The sequence below is a fragment of the Oncorhynchus masou genome, chromosome 29 (genome assembly GCF_036934945.1).
Source record: "Oncorhynchus masou masou isolate Uvic2021 chromosome 29, UVic_Omas_1.1, whole genome shotgun sequence".
In the NCBI taxonomy this organism is placed as follows: Eukaryota; Metazoa; Chordata; class Actinopteri; order Salmoniformes; family Salmonidae; genus Oncorhynchus; species Oncorhynchus masou.
In genome coordinates, this window is record NC_088240.1 from 100,887,139 (window position 1) to 100,909,455 (window position 22,317).

Consider the following 22,317-nt stretch of genomic DNA (forward strand, 5'->3'; position numbering starts at 1 on the left):
GAGACAAACATCTTTGGCGCTGCAGGTAGTTACTTCCTCCAGTAGATGACGACGTCACGTCAAAGATTGACATCTACCAGTACTGTACTCTCTATTTAACAGCAACAAATTAACACGGCACACACACGCGCACCCTATTTTTGCAGACATTGGCTCCTTTGATCAATCAGGTTTGATACTTGTGTTGTTGTTGCGGAAAGGTCTGTTGCGGAAAGGTCTGCAGGGCGCCGGTATCCCCCCACTTACTGACAAATGACCTGTTGTTGACAATCCATCAACGTCTGGGCCAAAGTCTTGGATTTTCTTACGAGGAATAATAAACAAACAGTTATAATTCGTAATATATTCCAAGTTACTTGAACTATAAACTGGGGAAAGAGAAATCACCAGTACATATGAGTGTATGACTGGAACGAACTTCAAAAATCGCTGAAGCTGGAGACGTATATTTCCATCACTAACTTTTAAACATCAGCTATCTGAGCAGATAACCGATCGCTGCAGCTGTACTTAGTCCATCTGTAAATAGCCCACCCTATCTACCTACCTCATCCCCATATTGCTTTTATTTACTTTTCTGCTCTTTTGCACATCAGTATCTCGACTTGCACATCTTCTGCTCATCTATCACTCCAGTGTTATTTTGCTCAATTGTAATTACTTCGCCACTATGGCCTATTTATTGCCTTACCTCCTCACGCCATTTGCACGCACTGTATAAAGACATAATTTTTTTCTCTTCTATTTTTTATTGTATTAATGACTGTAAGTTGTGTTTACTCCATGTGTTGTTGTTTGTGTCGCACTGCTTTGCTTTATCTTGGCCAGGTCGCCGTTGTAAATAAGAACTTGTTCTCAACTGGCCGACCTGGTTAAATAAAGGTGAAATAGAAGTATGATCCACCAGGTGGATTTTCAGAGAGTGGGTTTTCCTGAATGAGAGTATAGGGGCGGAGTTTATCAACACCATCTTACCTAAACTCCTTCCCTAATGTAAAGAGAGAGAGAGAGAGAGAGTAGAGTTGAGGGTCTTCATTTTATCCAGACAGTGTCTAACGCGTGGTTAGTGTGCGGAGCACAACAGTCCGTTGTCTTGGGCATGACGGCGACTAGCCATGCATAAACAGACAGGGCAGACAGACAACAGGAAATAATGGGCTCCAGCTATACCTCATAAACAACCAGCTTGTTGTTCTGTTCATGTTTTATCCAGCCAGTCGCTGTCTGAGTTGACCGAGTATCGACCGTTCGCATCTAGTCTCAGTCTTCTTTCCATATTTTCTCTTCATCTCTCCTCTCTTTTTCTTCTTCACCATGGGATGTTCTTCGTCCAGCACACAGACTGTCGATGAGGAGAAGAGACCGGGGACAAAACCCGAGGAGTCCAATGGAGACACATTTGGTGAGTAACTTATATTTTTGGGGTCAGTTGACAGTGACACTTTAAAAAAAAGTTTTGTCAAAATGTGTCAAAGTAACCCGTTTTTCCCCCCAATTCAGAATAGTTGTCACACTGCAGAAGGTTGTGTTATAGGCATTGATTTTTGTCTTACTTTTAAACATTTTTTTACCATATGACATTGTGATTGTATAGATGTTTTTATTTTTGAAGGGGGCAAGGTTCTGGAAAAGAGACAAATTCTTTCCTACACTTCAGCATGGTTACACTTTGCTCTTCTGAAGTCTTTTGGTTGGTGGGTGGGTGGGGGGGGGGTTACATTGGGATTATCAATCAATCAAATGTATTTATAAAGCCCTTCTTATCAGCTGATGTCACAAAGTGCTGTACAGAAACCCAGCCTAAAACCCCCAAACAGCAAGCAATGCAGGTGTAGAAGCAAGCTCCTGGTGTGTGTATATATTATATAATATATTATAGAATAACTTTTTATTATGATTACTACCTGGTGTTAATATCTACTCAGTTATTGGTGATTTTAGTTTCATCTTTTGACTAAACCACAGCCAATGATAATGTATTAGTATCTTATCTTTCCATGAGTTAAAAAAAGGTCTAAAACAGAACAAAAACAATCAGCTCGTGTTATCAGCCTCTTTAGAGTGTAAACCACAGGTGTTCACCTCCTCATGTATATATATTACAGTACATTATGTTCCCTGGACAGTCACATGTTGCCATTTAGAGAGGCCACGCAGCTCCGATCAAACGGCTGTGGAAAACGCTGCATTCTTGGCAGCACATCTGCACCCTGAGGCTATAGGGTTCTGACCCAACCTGTTAGTTAGCCCGTACTGTGTCATATCCCTGAGGCTATAGGGTTCTGACCCAACCTGTTAGTTAGCCTGTACTGTGTCATATCCCTGAGGCTATAGGGTTCTGACCCAACCTAACCTGTTAGTTAGCCTGTACTGTGTCATATATATCCCATTTAGCAGACGCTTTTGTCCAAAGCGACTTACAAGTCGGCTGGGGCCACTACTTTTACATATGGGTGGTCCCAGCGGGAATCGAACCCACGACGCTTGGCGTTGCAAGCGCCATGCTCTACCGACTGAGCCACACAGGACCCCATATATATATATATATATATATACTGTGTCATATCCCTGAGGCTATAGGGTTCTGACCCAACCTAACCTGTTAGTTAGCCTGTACTGTGTCATATCCCTGAGGCTATAGGGTTCTGACCCAACCTGTTAGTTAGCCCGTACTGTGTCATATCCCTGAGGCTATAGGGTTCTGACCCAACCTGTTAGTTAGCCCGTACTGTGTCATATCCCTGAGGCTATAGGGTTCTGACCCAACCTAACCTGTTAGTTAGCCTGTACTGTGTCATATCCCTGAGGCTATAGGGTTCTGACCCAAACTAACCTGTTAGTTAGCCTGTACTGTGTCATATCCCTGAGGCTATAGGGTTCTGACCCAACCTGTTAGTTAGCCTGTACTGTGTCATATCCCTGAGGCTATAGGGTTCTGACTCAGCCTGTTAGTTAGCCTGTACTGTGTCATATCCCTGAGGCTATAGGGTTCTGACCCAACCTGTTAGTTAGCCTGTACTGTGTCATATCCCTGAGGCTATAGGGTTCTGACCCAACCTGTTAGTTAGCCTGTACTGTGTCATATCCCTGAGGCTATAGGGTTCTGACCCAACCTGTTAGTTAGCCTGTACTGTGTCATATCCCTGAGGCTATAGGGTTCTGACCCAACCTGTTAGTTAGCCTGTACTGTGTCATATCCCTGAGGCTATAGGGTTCTGGCCCAACCTGTTAGTTAGCCTGTACTGTGTCATATCCCTGAGGCTATAGGGTTCTGACCCAACCTAACCTGTTACTTAGCCTGTACTGTGTCATATCCCTGAGGCTATAGGGTTCTGACCCAACCTAACCTGTTAGTTAGCCTGTACTGTGTCATATCCCTGAGGCTATAGGGTTCTGACCCAACCTAACATGTTAGTTAGCCTGTACTGTGTCATATCCCTGAGGCTATAGGGTTCTGACCCAACCTGTTAGTTAGCCTGTACTATGTCATATCCCTGAGGCTATAGGGTTCTGACCCAACCTGTTAGTTAGCCTGTACTGTGTCATATCCCTGAGGCTATAGGGTTCTGACCCAACCTAACCTGTTAGTTAGCCTGTACTGTGTCATATCCCTGAGACTATAGGGTTCTGACCCAACCTGTTAGTTAGCCTGTACTGTGTCATATCCCTGAGGCTATAGGGTTCTGACCCAACCTGTTAGTTAGCCTGTACTGTGTCATATCCCTGAGGCTATAGGGTTCTGACCCAACCTGTTAGTTAGCCTGTACTGTGTCATCCCAGAGTCATACTACATACCACCCCCAACTCATCCTACATACCACCCCCAAGTCCTCCCAGAGTCGTACCACCCCCAAGTCCTCCCAGAGTCGTACCACCCCCAAGTCCTCCCAGAGTCGTACCACCCCCAAGTCCTCCCAGAGTCGTACCACCCCCAAGTCCTCCCAGAGTCGTACCACCCCCAAGTCCTCCCAGAGTCGTACCACCCCCAAGTCCTCCCAGAGTCGTACCACCCCCAAGTCCTCCCAGAGTCGTACCACGTACCACCCCCAACTCCTCCCAGAGTCGTACCACGTACCACCCCCAACTCCTCCCAGAGTCGTACCACGTACCACCCCCAACTCCTCCCAGAGTCATACCACGTACCACCCCCAACTCCTCCCAGAGTCATACCAAGTACCACCCCCAACTCCTCCCAGAGTCATACCAAGTACCACCCCCAACTCCTCCCAGAGTCATACTACATACCACCCCCAACTCCTCCCAGAGTCATACCACATACCACCCCCAACTCCTCCCAGAGTCATACCACCCCCAACTCCTCCCAGAGTCATGCCACGTACCACCCCCAACTCCTCCCAGAGTCATACCACGTACCACCCCCAACTCCTCCCAGAGTCATACCACGTACCACCCCCAACTCCTCCCAGAGTCATACCAAGTACCACCCCCAACTCCTCCCAGAGTCATACCAAGTACCACCCCCAACTCCTCCCAGAGTCATACTACATACCACCCCCAACTCCTCCCAGAGTCATACCACATACCACCCCCAACTCCTCCCAGAGTCATACCACCCCCAACTCCTCCCAGAGTCATACTACCCCTAACTCCTCCCAGAGTCATACTACATACCACCCCAACTCCTCCCAGAGTCATACCACATACCACCCCCAACTCCTTCCAGAGTCATACCACATACCACCCCCAACTCCTCCCAGAGTCATACCACCCCCAACTCCTCCCAGAGTCATACTACATACCACCCCAACTCCTCCCAGAGTCATACTACATACCACCCCAACTCCTCCCAGAGTCATACTACGTACCACCCCAACTCCTCCCAGAGTCATACTACTTACCACCCCAACTCCTCCCAGAGTCATACCACATACCACCCCCAACTCCTTCCAGAGTCATACCACATACCACCCCCAACTCCTCCCAGAGTCATACCACCCACAACTCCTCCCAGAGTCATACTACATACCACCCTCAACTCCTCCCAGAGTCATACTACATACCACCCCAACTCCTCCCAGAGTCATACTACATACCACCCCAACTCCTCCCAGAGTCGTACCACCCCCATCTCCTCCCTGAGTTGTACCACCCCCAAGTCCTCCCAGAGTCATACTACATACCACCCCCAACTCCTCCCAGAGTCGTACCACCCCCAACTCCTCCCAGAGTCGTACCACCCCCAACTCCTCCCAGAGTCATACCACACCAGGGTTTCTGTTAGGAAGATGTGGAGGAGAACAACGTGACGAGGAATATTTTAATTTACCCGGCCATTTGAGAAATAGCAATGGAAGTTGTAGACCTACTGCATTGGCCTATAGGCTATGGAAGTTGTAGACCTACTGCATTGGCCTAGAGGCTATGGAAGTTGTAGACCTACTGCATTGGCCTATAGGCTATGGAAGTTATAGACCTACTGCATTGGCCTACAGGCTATGGAAGTTATAGACCTACTGCATTGGCCTACAGGCTATGGAAGTTGTAGACCTACTGCATTGGCCTATAGGCTATGGAAGTTATAGACCTACTGCATTGGCCTACAGGCTATGGAAGTTATAGACCTACTGCATTGCCCTATAGGCTATGGAAGTTATAGACCTACTGCATTGGCCTACAGGCTATGGAAGTTATAGACCTACTGCATTGGCCTACAGGCTATGGAAGTTATAGACCTACTGCATTGGCCTACAGGCTATGGAAGTTATAGACCTACTGCATTGGCCTACAGGCTATGAGTTCCATTTGTTTATTTATTTAACCACCAGTGGATCTCGTTGCGTCAACGTATCCATATTGATTAACCACGTGACAATGATTGAGAAACTAAACATTATTAATAAGTAACTGCTCCACAAAACTGCGGATATGAACATCATAACTGGCGGACAGAATGGTGGAAATTGTAGGATAAATTGTACGGCTTCCCCAAACTTGAAACTCACGCGACGCCTATGAAGTCATAATAAAAATAATTGTCTCCGCGTTTCCATGGTTATAGACTGTGCCTGTAGGATACTTTGAAGCAAGTCAAGACATGCCTCATGAAATGAAATAAAGCCTTCGGGTTTCAGAAGATGAACGATGTTTTCAAAGTGCGTACTGCCCTACAGTTTACATTGTAAAGTGGTGGGTTGACGCGCTGATAGCCTGTTGCCTGCTGTTGAATGGCCAATTGGAGGCGCGCTTCCATTACCAGTGGAGAAATACAAATAAAACCTATTTTTTTAAATCGTGACCTGTTTTTAACATGGGATTGAATTTGGAATGGTTATTCAGTGAATGAGTTTATAAAAACACGTGTTTTACTCCAGCAGCAACCAGCTGATGAGAAATCCCGCTCAAAATAGACTCTATGCTGTGCACGTGATGTGTTGGATAAATATGACGACGAACGAAAATACACGCAAATGTAATTTGACTATTTTATACAAATTAACTTGTACGCTGATAAGCATGACGATTAAATGTATTTACAGTTCCAGTCAAAAGTTTGGACACACCTACTAATTCCAAGGTTTTACATAATTTTTTTATATTTTCTACATTGTATAATAATAGTGAAGACATCAAAACTATGAATTAACACATATGGAATCATGTAGTAACCAAAAAAGTGTTAAACAAATCAAACTCAATTATTTAACCAGGCAACTCAGTTAAGAACAAATTCTTATTTTCAATGACGGCCTAGGAACAGTGGGTTAACTGCCTGTTCAGGGGCAGAACAACAAATTTTTACCTTGTCAGCTCGGGGATTCAATCTCGCAATCTTTCGGTTACTAGTCCAACACTCTAACCACTAGACAACATGCCGCCCCACAACTCATTAGAGTTACCAGCCTCAGATAATACATCCCAAATAAATGCTCTATAGAGTTCACATAACAGACATCTCAACATCAACTGTTCAGAGGAGACTGCGAGAATCAGGCCTTCATGGTCGAATTGCTGCAAAGAAACCCTGAAGGACACCAATAAGAAGAAGAGACTTGCTTGGGCCGAGAAACACGACCAATGGACATTAGAATGGTGGACATCTGTCTTTTGGTCTGAGTCCAAATTTGAGATGTTTGGTTCCAACCGCTGTCTTTGTGTGACACAGAGTGAACGGATAATCTCTGCATGTGTGGTTCACTCCGTGAAGCATGGAGGAGGAGGAGGAGGTGTGGTGGTGCTTTGCTGGTGACACTGTCTGTGATTTTATTTAGAATTTAAGGCATACTTAACCAGCATGGCTACCTAGCATTCTGCAGTGGGACTATCTTTTGTTGTTCAACAGGACAATGACCCAACACACCTCCAGGCTTTGTAAGGGATATTTGACCAAGAAGGAGAGTGATCGAGTGCTGCATTAGATGACCTGACCTCAGCCCAATTGAGATGGTTTGGGATGAGTTGGACCGCAGAGTGAAGGAAAAGCAGCCAACAAGTGCTCAGCAAATGTGGGAACTCCTTCAAGACTGTTGGAAAAGCATTCCAGGTTAAGCCTGGTTGAGAGAATACCAAGAGTGTGCAAAGCTGTCGTCAAGGCAAAATGTGGCTACTTTGAAGAATCTCAAATATAAAAAGTATTTTGATTTGTTAAAACCATATGTGTTAATTCATAGTTTTGATGTCTTCGCTATTATTCTACAATGAGCAGGTGTGCCCAAACATGTGCCTGGTTCATCGACTGGCATTTCCATCAATAAATAAAAGGCATTATTTTGCAGAAATAGTTTTTATTTATTGCGTTTCTATTGCATTTTTTATTTTTTTGCCACAACCTGAGAGAGGCCTGGTGCCCACAGAGAGGCCTGGTGCCCACAGAGAGGCCTGGTGCCCACAGAGAGGCCTGGTACCCACAGAGAGGCCTGGTGCCCACAGAGAGGCCTGGCTGACACAGGGACCATATTGTCCATTCATGGGGCCTGTCTGGCTCTGGTCCTGCCTGCCACATGGCTTCTACACACCAGGACCAGGCACAGCTGAGGGCATGATGTAATCATTTAACATACACTCACACTGTGTTCTCACTTCCCTGTTGTTACTGCCTGACCATCAGTATGTCTTTATACAGGTTGTTATAGAGGGACCATCAGTATGTCTTTATACAGGTTGTTATAGAGGGACCATCAGTATGTCTTTATACAGGTTGTTACTGCCTGACCATCAGTATGTCTTTATACAGGTTGTTATAGAGGGACCATCAGTATGTCTTTATACAGGTTGTTATAGAGGGACCATCAGTATGTCTTTATACAGGTTGTTACTACCTGACCATCAGTATGTCTTTATACAGGTTGTTATAGAGGGACCATCAGTATGTCTTTATACAGGTTGTTATAGAGGGACCATCAGTATGTCTTTATACAGGTTGTTATAGAGGGACCATCAGTATGTCTTTATACAGGTTGTTATAGAGGGACCATCAGTATGTCTTTATACAGGTTGTTACTGCCTGGCCATCAGTATGTCTTTATACAGGTTGTTATCGAGGGACCATCAGTATGTCTTTATACAGGTTGTTATAGAGGGACCATCAGTATGTCTTTATACAGGTTGTTACTGCCTGACCATCAGTATGTCTTTATACAGGTTGTTATAGAGGGACCATCAGTATGTCTTTATACAGGTTGTTATAGAGGGACCATCAGTATGTCTTTATACAGGTTGTTACTGCCTGACCATCAGTATGTCTTTATACAGGTTGTTATAGAGGGACCATCAGTATGTCTTTATACAGGTTGTTATAGAGGGACCATCAGTATGTCTTTATACAGGTTGTTATCGAGGGACCATCAGTATGTCTTTATACAGGTTGTTACTGCCTGACCATCAGTATGTCTTTATACAGGTTGTTATAGAGGGACCATCAGTATGTCTTTATACAGGTTGTTATAGAGGGACCATCAGTATGACTTTATACAGGTTGTTATAGAGGGACCATCAGTATGACTTTATACAGGTTGTTATCGAGGGACCATCAGTATGACTTTATACAGGTTGTTATCGAGGGACCATCAGTATGTCTTTATACAGGTTGTTATAGAGGGACCATCAGTATATCTTTATACAGGTTGTTATAGAGGGACCATCAGTATGTCTTTATACAGGTTGTTATAGAGGGACCATCAGTATGTCTTTATACAGGTTGTTACTGCCTGACCATCAGTATGTCTTTATACAGGTTGTTATAGAGGGACCATCAGTATGTCTTTATACAGGTTGTTATAGAGGGACCATCAGTATGTCTTTATACAGGTTGTTATAGAGGGACCATCAGTATGTCTTTATACAGGTTGTTATAGAGGGACCATCAGTATGTCTTTATACAGGTTGTTAATGCCTGACCATCAGTATGTCTTTATACAGGTTGTTATAGAGGGACCATCAGTATGTCTTTATACAGGTTGTTATAGAGGGACCATCAGTATGTCTTTATACAGGTTGTTACTGCCTGACCATCAGTATGTCTTTATACAGGTTGTTAATGCCTGACCATCAGTATGTCTTTATACAGGTTGTTATAGAGGGACCATCAGTATGTCTTTATACAGGTTGTTATAGAGGGACCATCAGTATGTCTTTATACAGGTTGTTACTGCCTGACCATCAGTATGTCTTTATACAGGTTGTTAATGCCTGACCATCAGTATGTCTTTATACAGGTTGTTACTGCCTGACCATCAGTATGTCTTTATACAGGTTGTTATAGAGGGACCATCAGTATGTCTTTATACAGGTTGTTATAGAGGGACCATCAGTATGTCTTTATACAGGTTGTTACTGCCTGGCCATCAGTATGTCTTTATACAGGTTGTTATAGAGGGACAATCAGTATGTCTTTATACAGGTTGTTATAGAGGGACCATCAGTATGTCTTTATACAGGTTGTTATAGAGGGACAATCAGTATGTCTTTATACAGGTTGTTATAGAGGGACCATCAGTATGTCTTTATACAGGTTGTTATAGAGGGACCATCAGTATATCTTTATACAGGTTGTTATAGAGGGACCATCAGTATGTCTTTATACAGGTTGTTATAGAGGGACCATCAGTATGTCTTTATACAGGTTGTTACTGCCTGACCATCAGTATGTCTTTATACAGGTTGTTATAGAGGGACCATCAGTATGTCTTTATACAGGTTGTTATAGAGGGACCATCAGTATGTCTTTATACAGGTTGTTATAGAGGGACCATCAGTATGTCTTTATACAGGTTGTTATCGAGGGACCATCAGTATGTCTTTATACAGGTTGTTATAGAGGGACAATCAGTATGTCTTTATACAGGTTGTTATAGAGGGACAATCAGTATGTCTTTATACAGGTTGTTACTGCCTGACCATCAGTATGTCTTTATACAGGTTGTTATCGAGGGACCATCAGTATGTCTTTATACAGGTTGTTATAGAGGGACCATCAGTATGTCTTTATACAGGTTGTTACTGCCTGACCATCAGTATGTCTTTATACAGGTTGTTATAGAGGGACCATCAGTATGTCTTTATACAGGTTGTTATAGAGGGACCATCAGTATGTCTTTATACAGGTTGTTATAGAGGGACCATCAGTATGTCTTTATACAGGTTGTTATCGAGGGACCATCAGTATGTCTTTATACAGGTTGTTATAGAGGGACCATCAGTATGTCTTTATACAGGTTGTTATCGAGGGACCATCAGTATGTCTTTATACAGGTTGTTATAGAGGGACCATCAGTATGTCTTTATACAGGTTGTTATAGAGGGACCATCAGTATGTCTTTATACAGGTTGTTATAGAGGGACCATCAGTATGTCTTTATACAGGTTGTTATAGAGGGACCATCAGTATGTCTTTATACAGGTTGTTATAGAGGGACCATCAGTATGTCTTTATACAGGTTGTTATAGAGGGACCATCAGTATGTCTTTATACAGGTTGTTATAGAGGGACCATCAGTATGTCTTTATACAGGTTGTTATAGAGGGACCATCAGTATGTCTTTATACAGGTTGTTACTGCCTGACCATCAGTATGTCTTTATACAGGTTGTTATAGAGGGACCATCAGTATGTCTTTATACAGGTTGTTATAGAGGGACCATCAGTATGTCTTTATACAGGTTGTTATAGAGGGACCATCAGTATGTCTTTATACAGGTTGTTATCGAGGGACCATCAGTATGTCTTTATACAGGTTGTTTGGGTCTGTCTGTTTCAGGGTGTTGTTGTAGTACCATCTCTAGCAGTCTGTCTGTCTGTTTCAGGGTGTTGTTGTAGTGCCATCTCTAGCAGTCTGTCTGTTTCAGGGTGTTGTTGTAGTGCCATCTCTAGCAGTCTGTCTGTTTCAGGGTGTTGTTGTAGTACCATCTCTAGCAGTCTGTCTGTCTGTTTCAGGGTGTTGTTGTAGTACCATCTCTAGCAGTCTGTCTGTCTGTTTCAGGGTGTTGTTGTAGTACCATCTCTAGCAGTCTGTCTGTCTGTTTCAGGGTTTTGTTGTAGTGCCATCTCTAGCAGTCTGTCTGTTTCAGGGTGTTGTTGTAGTACCATCTCTAGCAGTCTGTCTGTCTATTTCAGGGTGTTGTTGTAGTACCATCTCTAGCAGTCTGTCTGTCTGTTTCAGGGTGTTGTTGTAGTACCATCTCTAGCAGTCTGTCTGTCTGTTTCAGGGTGTTGTTGTAGTACCATCTCTAGCAGTCTGTCTGTCTGTTTCAGGGTGTTGTTGTAGTACCATCTCTAGCAGTCTGTCTGTCTGTTTCAGGGTGTGGTTGTAGTACCATCTCTAGCAGTCTGTCTGTTTCAGGGTGTTGTTGTAGTACCATCTCTAGCAGTCTGTCTGTCTGTTTCAGGGTGTTGTTGTAGTGCCATCTCTAGCAGTCTGTCTGTTTCAGGGTGTTGTTGTAGTGCTATCTCTAGCAGTCTGTCTGTTTCAGGGTGTTGTTGTAGTACCATCTCTAGCAGTCTGTCTGTCTGTTTCAGGGTGTTGTTGTAGTGCCATCTCTAGCAGTCTGTCTGTTTCAGGGTGTTGTTGTAGTGCTATCTCTAGCAGTCTGTCTGTTTCAGGGTGTTGTTGTAGTACCATCTCTAGCAGTCTGTCTGTCTGTTTCAGGGTGTTGTTGTAGTGCCATCTCTAGCAGTCTGTCTGTTTCAGGGTGTTGTTGTAGTGCTATCTCTAGCAGTCTGTCTGTTTCAGGGTGTTGTTGTAGTACCATCTCTAGCAGTCTGTCTGTCTGTTTCAGGGTGTTGTTGTAGTGCCATCTCTAGCAGTCTGTCTGTTTCAGGGTGTTGTTGTAGTGCTATCTCTAACAGTCTGTTTGTTTCAGGGTGTTGTTGTAGTACCATCTCTAGCAGTCTGTCTGTCTGTTTCAGGGTGTTGTTGTAGTACCATCTCTAGCAGTCTGTCTGTCTGTTTCAGGGTGTTGTTGTAGTACCATCTCTAGCAGTCTGTCTGTCTGTTTCAGGGTGTTGTTGTAGTACCATCTCTAGCAGTCTGTCTGTCTGTTTCAGGGTGTTGTTGTAGTACCATCTCTAGCAGTCTGTCTGTTTCAGGGTGTTGTTGTAGTGCCATCTCTAGCAGTCTGTCTGTTTCAGGGTGTTGTTGTAGTACCATCTCTAGCAGTCTGTCTGTTTCAGGGTGTGGTTGTAGTACCATCTCTAGCAGTCTGTCTGTCTGTTTCAGGGTGTGGTTGTAGTACCATCTCTAGCAGTCTGTCTGTTTCAGGGTGTTGTTGTAGTGCCATCTCTAGCAGTCTGTCTGTCTGTTTCAGGGTGTTGTTGTAGTGCCATCTCTAGCAGTCTGTCTGTTTCAGGGTGTTGTTGTAGTGCCATCTCTAGCAGTCTGTCTGTTTCAGGGTGTTGTAGTAGAGCCAGCCAGGTCACCAGCAGATGCCCTCTGTCTTCGTCCCGGGAGGCTGACGTCACCTCTGAAATGTTTTATTGTACCATGCTACTACTCTGTACATGTGGCACTGCATGGTCGTGATCTGTCCCATCCAACAGCACTGTCTCGCCAGCTGTATGCCAGCCAAATCCACTGTGGGGGCCCCCGGGTCCCATCCCCCAGCTCTCTTCTCCCTCTGTCCAGGGATTGACTAGCTGTTTTGACTGGGATCTCTGTCATCTTTGGATGGTAATCATGTTGACACACGAGTCATCCATGCCAAGAGGGGCTCTATCTCTGTCTGTCTCTGTCCCACCAGCCAGCTACAGACAACAGTTGTCCTGTCCCTGAGAGCAAGCTGACTGTACCGTCTGTCTGTCTCTGTCCCGCCAACCAGCTACAGACAACAGTTGTCCTATCCCTGAGATCTAGCTGGCTGTACAACTGTAACTGCAGCATATATTTCCTCTTCACATCACCCCATAGTTCCTCTTCACATCGCCCCATAGCTCCTCTTCACATCGCCCCATAGCTCCTCTTCACATCGCCCCATAGCTCCTCTTCACATTGCCCCATAGCTCCTCTTCACATTGCCCCATAGCTCCTCTTCACATCGCCCCATAGCTCCTCTTCACATCACCCCATAGCTCCTCATCACATCACCCCATAACTCCTCATCACATCACCCCATAGCTCCTCATCACCCCATAACTCCTCATCACATCAAATCAAATTTATTTATAAAGCCCTTCGTACATTAGCTGATATTTCAAAGTGCTGTACAGAAACCCAGCCTAAAACCCCAAACAGCAAGCAATGCAGGTGTAGAAGCACGGTGGCTAGGAAAAACTCCCTAGAAAGGCCAAAACCTAGGAAGAAACCTAGAGAGGAACCAGGCTTTGTGGGGTGGCCAGTCCTCTTGGCTGTGCCGGGTAGAGATTATAACAGAACATGGCCAAGATGTTCAAATGTTCATAAATGACCAGCATGGTCGAATAATAATAATAAGGCAGAACAGTTGAAACTGGAGCAGCAGCAAGGTCAGGTGGACTGGGGACAGCAAGGAGTCATCATGTCAGGTAGTCCTGGGGCATGGTCCTGGGGCATCACCACATAGCTCCTCATCACCCCATAGCTCCTCATCACATCACCCCATAGCTCCTCATCACATCACCCCATAGCTCCTCATCACATCACCCCATAGCTCCTCATCACCCCATAGCTCCTCATCATATCACCCCATAGCTCCTCATCACATCACCCCATAGCTCCTCATCACCCCATAGCTCCATAGCTCCTCATCACCCCATAGCTCCATAGCTCCTCATCACATCACCCCATAGCACTCATCACCCCATAACTCCTCATCACATCACCCCATAGCTCCTAAACACCCCATAGCTCCATAGCTCCTCATCACCCCATAGCTCCTCATCACATCACCCCATAGCTCCTCATCACATCACCCCCTAGCTCCTCATCACATCACAGCTCCTTATCACACCATAGCTCCTCATCACATCACCCCATAGCTCCTCATCACCCCATAGCTCCATAGCTCCTCATCACCCCATAGCTCCTCATCACATCACCCCATAGCACTCATCACCCCATAACTCCTCATCACATCACCCCATAGCTCCGCATCACATCACCCCATAGCTCCTCATCACCCCATAGCTCCATAGCTCCTCATCACTCCATAGCTCCTCATCACATCACACCATAGCTCCTCATCACCCCATAGCTCCTCATCACATCACCCCATAGCTCCTCATCACATCGCCCCATAGCTCCTCATCGCCCCACAGCTCCTCATCGCCCCATAGCTCCTCATCGCCCCATAGCTCCTCATCACATCGCCCTATAGCTCCTCATCACATCGCCCTATAGCTCCTCATCACATCACCCCATAGCTCCTCATCGCCCCATAGCTCCTCATCGCCCCATAGCTCCTCATCGCCCCATAGCTCCTCATCACATCGCCCCATAGCTCCTCATCACATCGCCCCATAGCTCCTCATCACATCGCCCCATAGCTCCTCATCACCCCATCGCTCCTCATCACATCACCCCATAGCTCCTTATCACATCACCCCGTAGCTCCTCATCACATCATCCCATAGCTCCTTATCACCCCATAGCTCCTCATCACATCACCCCGTAGCTCCTCATCACATCACCCCGTAGCTCCTCATCACATCACCCCTTAGCTACTCATCACATCACCCCATAGCTCCTCATCACCCCATAGCTCCATAGCTCCTAATCACCCCATAGCTCCTCATCACATCACAGCTCCTCATCACCCCATAGCTCCTCATCACATCACCCCATAGCTCCTCATCACCCCATAGCTCCATAGCTCCTCATCACCCCATAGCTCCTCATCACATCACCCCCTGGCACTCATCACCCCATAACTCCTCATCACATCACGCCATAGCTCCTCATCACCCCATAGCTCCTCATCACATCACCCCATAGCTCCTCATCACATCAACCCATAGCTCCTCATCACCCCATAGCTCCTCATCACATCGCCCCATAGCTACTCATCACATCGCCCCATAGCTACTCATCACATTGCCCCATAGCTCCTCATCGCCCCATAGCTCCTCATCGCCCCACAGCTCCTCATCGCCCCACAGCTCCTCATCGCCCCATAGCTCCTAATAGCTCCTCATCACATCGCCCCATAGCTCCTCATCACATCGCCCCATAGCTCCTCATCGCCCCATAGCTCCTCATCGCATCGCCCCATAGCTCCTCATCGCCCCACAGCTCCTCATCGCCCCACAGCTCCTCATCGCCCCACAGCTCCTCATCGCCCCATAGCTCCTCATCGCCCCATAGCTCCTCATCGCCCCATAGCTCCTCATCGCCCCATAGCTCCTCATCACATTGCCCCATAGCTCCTCATAGCTCCTCATCACATCACCCCATAGCTCTTCATCATATCACCCCATAGCTCCTCATCACCCTATAGCTCCTCATCACCCCATAACTCCTCATCGCATCGCCCCATAGCTCCTCATCGCCCCATAGCTCCTCATCGCATCACCCCATAGCTCCTCATCGCCCCACAGCTCCTCATCGCCCCACAGCTCCTCATCGCCCCACAGCTCCTCATCGCCCCATAGCTCCTCATCGCCCCATAGCTCCTCATCGCCCCATAGCTCCTCAAAACATCGCCCATAGCTCCTCTTCACATCACCCCATAGCTCCTCATCACATCACCCCATAGCTCCTCATCACCCCATAACTCCTCATCACATCACCCCATAGCTCCTCATCACCCCATAGCTCCTCATCACCCCACCCCATAGCTCCTCATCACCCTATAGCTCCTCATCACATCACCCCATAGCTCCTCATCACATCACTCCGTAGCTCCTCATCACCCCGTAGCTCCTCATCACCCCATAACTCCTCATCACATCACCCCATAGCTCCTCATCACCCCATAGCTCCTCATCACCCCATAGCTCCTCATCACATAGCTCCTCATCACATCGCCCCATAGCTCCTCATCGCCCCATAGCTCCTCATCGCCCCACAGCTCCTCATCGCCCCACAGCTCCTCATCGCCCCACAGCTCCTCATCGCCCCATAGCTCCTCATCGCCCCATAGCTCCTCATCGCCCCATAGCTCCTCATCACATCGCCCCATAGCTCCTCATAGCTCCTCATCACATCGCCCCATAGCTCCTCATAGCTCCTCATCACATCACTCCATAGCTCCTTATCATATCACCCCATAGCTCCTCATCACATCACCCCATAGCTCCATCACCCTATAGCTCCTCATCACCCCATAACTCCTCATCACATCACCCCATAGCTCCTCATCACCCCATAGCTCCTCATCACATCGCCCCATAGCTCCTCATCGCATCGCCCCATAGCTCCTCATCGCCCCACAGCTCCTCATCGCCCCACAGCTCCTCATCGCCCCATAGCTCCTTATCGCCCCACAGCTCCTCATCGCCCCACAGCTCCTCATCGCCCCACAGCTCCTCATCGCCCCACAGCTCCTCATCGCCCCACAGCTCCTCATCGCCCCATAGCTCCTCATCGCCCCATAGCTCCTCATCGCCTCATAGCTCCTCATCGCCCCATAGCTCCTCATCGCCCCATAGCTCCTCATCACATCGCCCCATAGCTCCTCATCACATCGCCCCATAGCTCCTCATCACCCCATAACTCCTCATCACATCACCCCATAGCTCCTCATCGCCCCATAGCTCCTCATCACCCCATAACTCCTCATCACATCACCCCATAGCTCCTCATCACCCCATAGCTCCTCATCACATCGCCCCATAGCTCCTCATCGCATCGCCCCATAGCTCCTCATCACCCCATAGCTCCTCATCACATCGCCCCATAGCTCCTCATCGCATCGCCCCATAGCTCCTCATCGCCCCACAGCTCCTCATCGCCCCACAGCTCCTCATCGCCCCACAGCTCCTCATTGCCCCACAGCTCCTCATCGCCCCACAGCTACTCATCGCCCCACAGCTCCTCATCGCCCCACAGCTCCTCATCGCCCCACAGCTCCACATCGCCCCATAGCTCCTCATCGCCCCATAGCTCCTCATCGCCCCATAGCTCCTCATCGCCCCATAGCTCCTCATCACATCGCCCCATAGCTCCTCATCACATCGCCCCATAGCTCCTCATCACATCGCCCCATAGCTCCTCATCACATCGCCCCATAGCTCCTCATCACCCCATAACTCCTCATCACATCACCCCATAGCTCCTCATCACCCCATAGCTCCTCATCACCCATAGCTCCTCATCACCCCTAGCTCCTCATCACCCATAGATCCTCATCACATCGCCCCATAGATCCTCATCACATCACCCCATAGCTCCTCATCGCCCCATAGCTCCTCATCGCCCCATAGCTCCTCATCGCCCCATAGCTCCTCATCGCCCCATAGCTCCTCATCGCCCCATTGCTCCTCATCACATCGCCCCATAGCTCCTCATCACATCGCCCCATAGCTCCTCATCACATCGCCCCATAGATCCTCATCACATCATCGCCCCATGACTCCTCATCGCCCCATGACTCCTCATCGCCCCATGACTCCTCATCGCCCCATGACTCCTCATCGCCCCATGACTCCTCATCGCCCCATAACTCCTCATCGCCCATAGCTCCTCATCACATCACCCCATATCTCCTCATCGCCACATAGCTCCTCATAACTCCTCATCGCCCCATAAATCATCATCGCCCCATAAATCATCATCGCCCCACAGCTCCTCATTGCCCCACAGCTCCTCATCGCCCCACAGCTACTCATCGCCCCACAGCTCCTCATCGCCCCACAGCTCCTCATCGCCCCACAGCTCCACATCGCCCCATAGCTCCTCATCGCCCCATAGCTCCTCATCGCCCCATAGCTCCTCATCGCCCCATAGCTCCTCATCACATCGCCCCATAGCTCCTCATCACATCGCCCCATAGCTCCTCATCACATCGCCCCATAGCTCCTCATCACATCGCCCCATAGCTCCTCATCACCCCATAACTCCTCATCACATCACCCCATAGCTCCTCATCACCCCATAGCTCCTCATCACCCATAGCTCCTCATCACCCCTAGCTCCTCATCACCCATAGATCCTCATCACATCGCCCCATAGATCCTCATCACATCACCCCATAGCTCCTCATCGCCCCATAGCTCCTCATCGCCCCATAGCTCCTCATCGCCCCATAGCTCCTCATCGCCCCATTGCTCCTCATCACATCGCCCCATAGCTCCTCATCACATCGCCCCATAGATCCTCATCACATCATCGCCCCATGACTCCTCATCGCCCCATGACTCCTCATCGCCCCATGACTCCTCATCGCCCCATAACTCCTCATCGCCCATAGCTCCTCATCACATCACCCCATATCTCCTCATCGCCACATAGCTCCTCATAACTCCTCATCGCCCCATAAATCATCATCGCCCCATAAATCATCATCGCCCAATAACTCCTCATCGCCCCATAGCTCCTCATCGCCCCATAGCTCCTCATCGCCCCATAGCTCCTCATCACATCGCCCCATAGCTCCTCATCACCCATAGCTCCTCATCACCCATAGCTCCTCATCACCCATAGCTCCTCATCACATCACCCCATAGCTCCTCATCACATCACCCCATTGCTCCTCATCACATCACCCCATTGCTCCTCATCACATCACCCCATTGCTCCTCATCACATGACCCCATAGCTCCTCATCACATCACCCCATAGCTCCTCATCACATCACCCCATAGCTCCTCATCACATCACCCCATAGCTCCTCATCACATCACCCCATAGCTCCTCATCACATCACCCATTAGCTCCTCATCACATCACCCCATAGCTCCTCATCACCCATAGCTCCTCATCACCCCATCGTTCCTCATCACATCACCCCACAGCTCCTCATCACATCACCCCACAGCTCCTCATCACATCACCCCACAGCTCCTCATCACATCACCCGATAGCTCCTCATCACCCATAGCTCCTCATCACCCCATCGTTCCTCATCACATCACCCCATAGCTCCTCATCACATCACCCCATAGCTCCTCATCACATCACCCCATAGCTCCTCATCGCCCCATAGCTCCTCATCACATCACCCATTAGCTCCTCATCACATCACCCCATAGCTCCTCATCACCCCTTAACTCCTCATCACCCCATAGCTCCTCATCGCCCCATAACTCCTCATGTCGACCTCCAAATCCATCTCTCTCTGTTTGCTTGTCTTCCATTGGTCTGGTTGGTTCCTATTTTGTGCCAGCCCATCACATTCCTTTCCAGTCATTGCCCCCTGGTCTTTAGGGACAACCACAGTCAAACCAAACCCGGGAAGCTGCCGTGTCTAATTTGATAATTTTTTGGTTTATGTCATGCATGAAACAATCAGGGGGAGTTAACAGTGACATGGATTAAATAATACGAAGGGTTGTGATCAGTCTAAGAACAGATTTCCTGAACTGTTTTTGCAGGCAGACTGGTCCCAGATCTGTTAGTGCTGTCTTGCCAACTCCTATGGTCATTCATTGTATTGTGAAACGTCCTAGACGTGGGCTATACAACACAAACAGGTCTGGGGCCAGGCTCAGACTATCTGATGTGTGTTTCCCAGGTGTCCGGTAGCCTACCACTTGGATGGATATGTCCACATCTGGTCTGTATCATTCATATACACTTCCACTTCCTCGTCCGGTTTCATAACTAGGGTGCATTTTGTCCTCAGGGCTCAGAGAAAACCACAGGTTGTTTTCAATAAATCACATTCTTCAACCCCCCCCCCCGGGAAATGGAAGATGAGGTTTTCATCTTTTTAAGTTCTGCATGTCCTAGAAATTCTCTGTCTTTTATTGTTTTCCCCCACTGCTGGGTCAAACCAACTGGACTCTCTTACCAAAGGGCCCTCACTGCTGGGTCAAACCAACTGGACTCTCTTACCAAAGGGCCCTCACTGCTGGGTCAAACCAACTGGACTCTCTTACCAAGGGGCCCTCACTGCTGGGTCAAACCAACTGGGCTCTCTTACCAAGGGGCCCTCACTGCTGAGTCAAACCAACTGGACTCTCTTACCAAGGGGCCCTCACTGCTGGATCAAACCAACTGGACTCTCTTACCAAGGGGTCCTCACTGCTGAGTCAAACCAACTGGACTCTCTTACCAAGGGGCCCTCACTGCTGGGTCAAACCAACTGGACTCTCCTACCAAGGGGCCCTCACTGCTGAGTCAAACCAACTGGACTCTCTTACCAAGGGGCCCTCACTGCTGAGTCAAACCAACTGGACTCTCTTACCAAGGGGCCCTCACTGCTGGGTCAAACCAACTGGACTCTCTTACCAAGGGGTCCTCACTGCTGGGTCAAACCAACTGGACTCTCTTACCAAGGGGTCCTCACTGCTGGGTCAAACCAACTGGACTCTCTTACCAAGGGGCCCTCACTGCTGGGTCAAACCAACTGGACTCTCTTACCAAGGGGCCCTCACTGCTGAGTCAAACCAACTGGACTCTCTTACCAAGGGGCCCTCACTGCTGAGTCAAACCAACTGGACTCTCTTACCAAGGGGCCCTCACTGCTGGGTCAAACCAACTGGACTCTCTTACCAAGGGGCCCTCACTGCTGAGTAAAACCAACTGGACTCTCTTACCAAGGGGTCCTCACTGCTGGGTCAAACCAACTGGACTCTCTTACCAAGGGGTCCTCACTGCTGGGTCAAACCAACTGGACTCTCTTACCAAGGGGCCCTCACTGCTGGGTCAAACCAACTGGACTCTCTTACCAAGGGGCCCTCACTGCTGAGTCAAACCAACTGGACTCTCTTACCAAGGGGCCCTCACTGCTGAGTCAAACCAACTGGACTCTCTTACCAAGGGGCCCTCACTGCTGGGTCAAACCAACTGGACTCTCTTACCAAGGGGTCCTCACTGCTGAGTCAAACCAACTGGACTCTCTTACCAAGGGGCCCTCACTGCTGGGTCAAACCAACTGGACTCTCTTACCAAGGGGCCCTCACTGCTGAGTCAAACCAACTGGACTCTCTTACCAAGGGGCCCTCACTGCTGAGTCAAACCAACTGGACTCTCTTACCAAGGGGCCCTCACTGCTGGGTCAAACCAACTGGACTCTCTTACCAAGGGGCCCTCACTGCTGGGTCAAACCAACTGGACTCCCTTACCAAGGGGCCCCCACTTTCTGTTCAGTCATATTTCAACAGCAGTTTAAATACTTCAGGATGCTCCAACAACCAAAGCATTTGAATACAAAAGGGGGAAAACGGTTCCACTCTTCACAACATCATGGTTGATTTAATATGACATGTACCCTGAAGAGTCAGTGTCACCTTTAACAGCAAATGGTGCATTTGACCTTTCTGAACTTTGGCATCTGCAACAGCGACACCACAGTGAACAGCTCATCGTTGCTCTACGTTCTGTTTTTTGATTTGTTGCATTACATCTCAAGCACATTTTTCATGTGGAAACCTATAGTTATTTGACTAATTATAAAGGAGCTTGTGACTGACCGTACTGTAGCGGTTCAGTCTCAGTTTGTAATAGATTTAGATGGAATGTTCCACTAGATCAGCAACATGTATGTAATAGATTTAGATGGAATGTTCCATTAGATCAGCAGCATGTATTACTCTGTATGTAATATATTTAGATGGAATGTTCCACTAGATCAGCAACATGTATGTAATATATTTAGATGGAATGTTCCACTAGATCAGCAGCATGTATGTAATATATTTAGATGGAATGTTCCATTAGATCAGCAGCATGTATGTAATAGATTTAGATGGAATGTTCCACTAGATCAGCAACATGTATGTAATATATTTAGATGGAATGTTCCATTAGATCAGCAGCATGTATCACCCTGTATGTAATAGATTTAGATG

At 47.8% G+C, this 22,317-nt stretch overlaps 1 protein-coding gene across 1 annotated transcript in view; it reads left to right on the forward strand.

Annotated features, from left to right (window-relative positions):
- The first annotated feature begins 1,001 nt into the window (after positions 1-1,001).
- Positions 1,002-22,317, forward strand: part of LOC135521070 (skin secretory protein xP2-like) — a 39,141-nt gene continuing 17,825 nt past the window's right edge. The window contains exon 1 of the mRNA XM_064947004.1: positions 1,002-1,402. Coding sequence (XP_064803076.1) covers positions 1,315-1,402 — 88 coding nt within the window. The 5' untranslated portion in view covers positions 1,002-1,314. The remainder of the gene's footprint in view (positions 1,403-22,317) is intronic.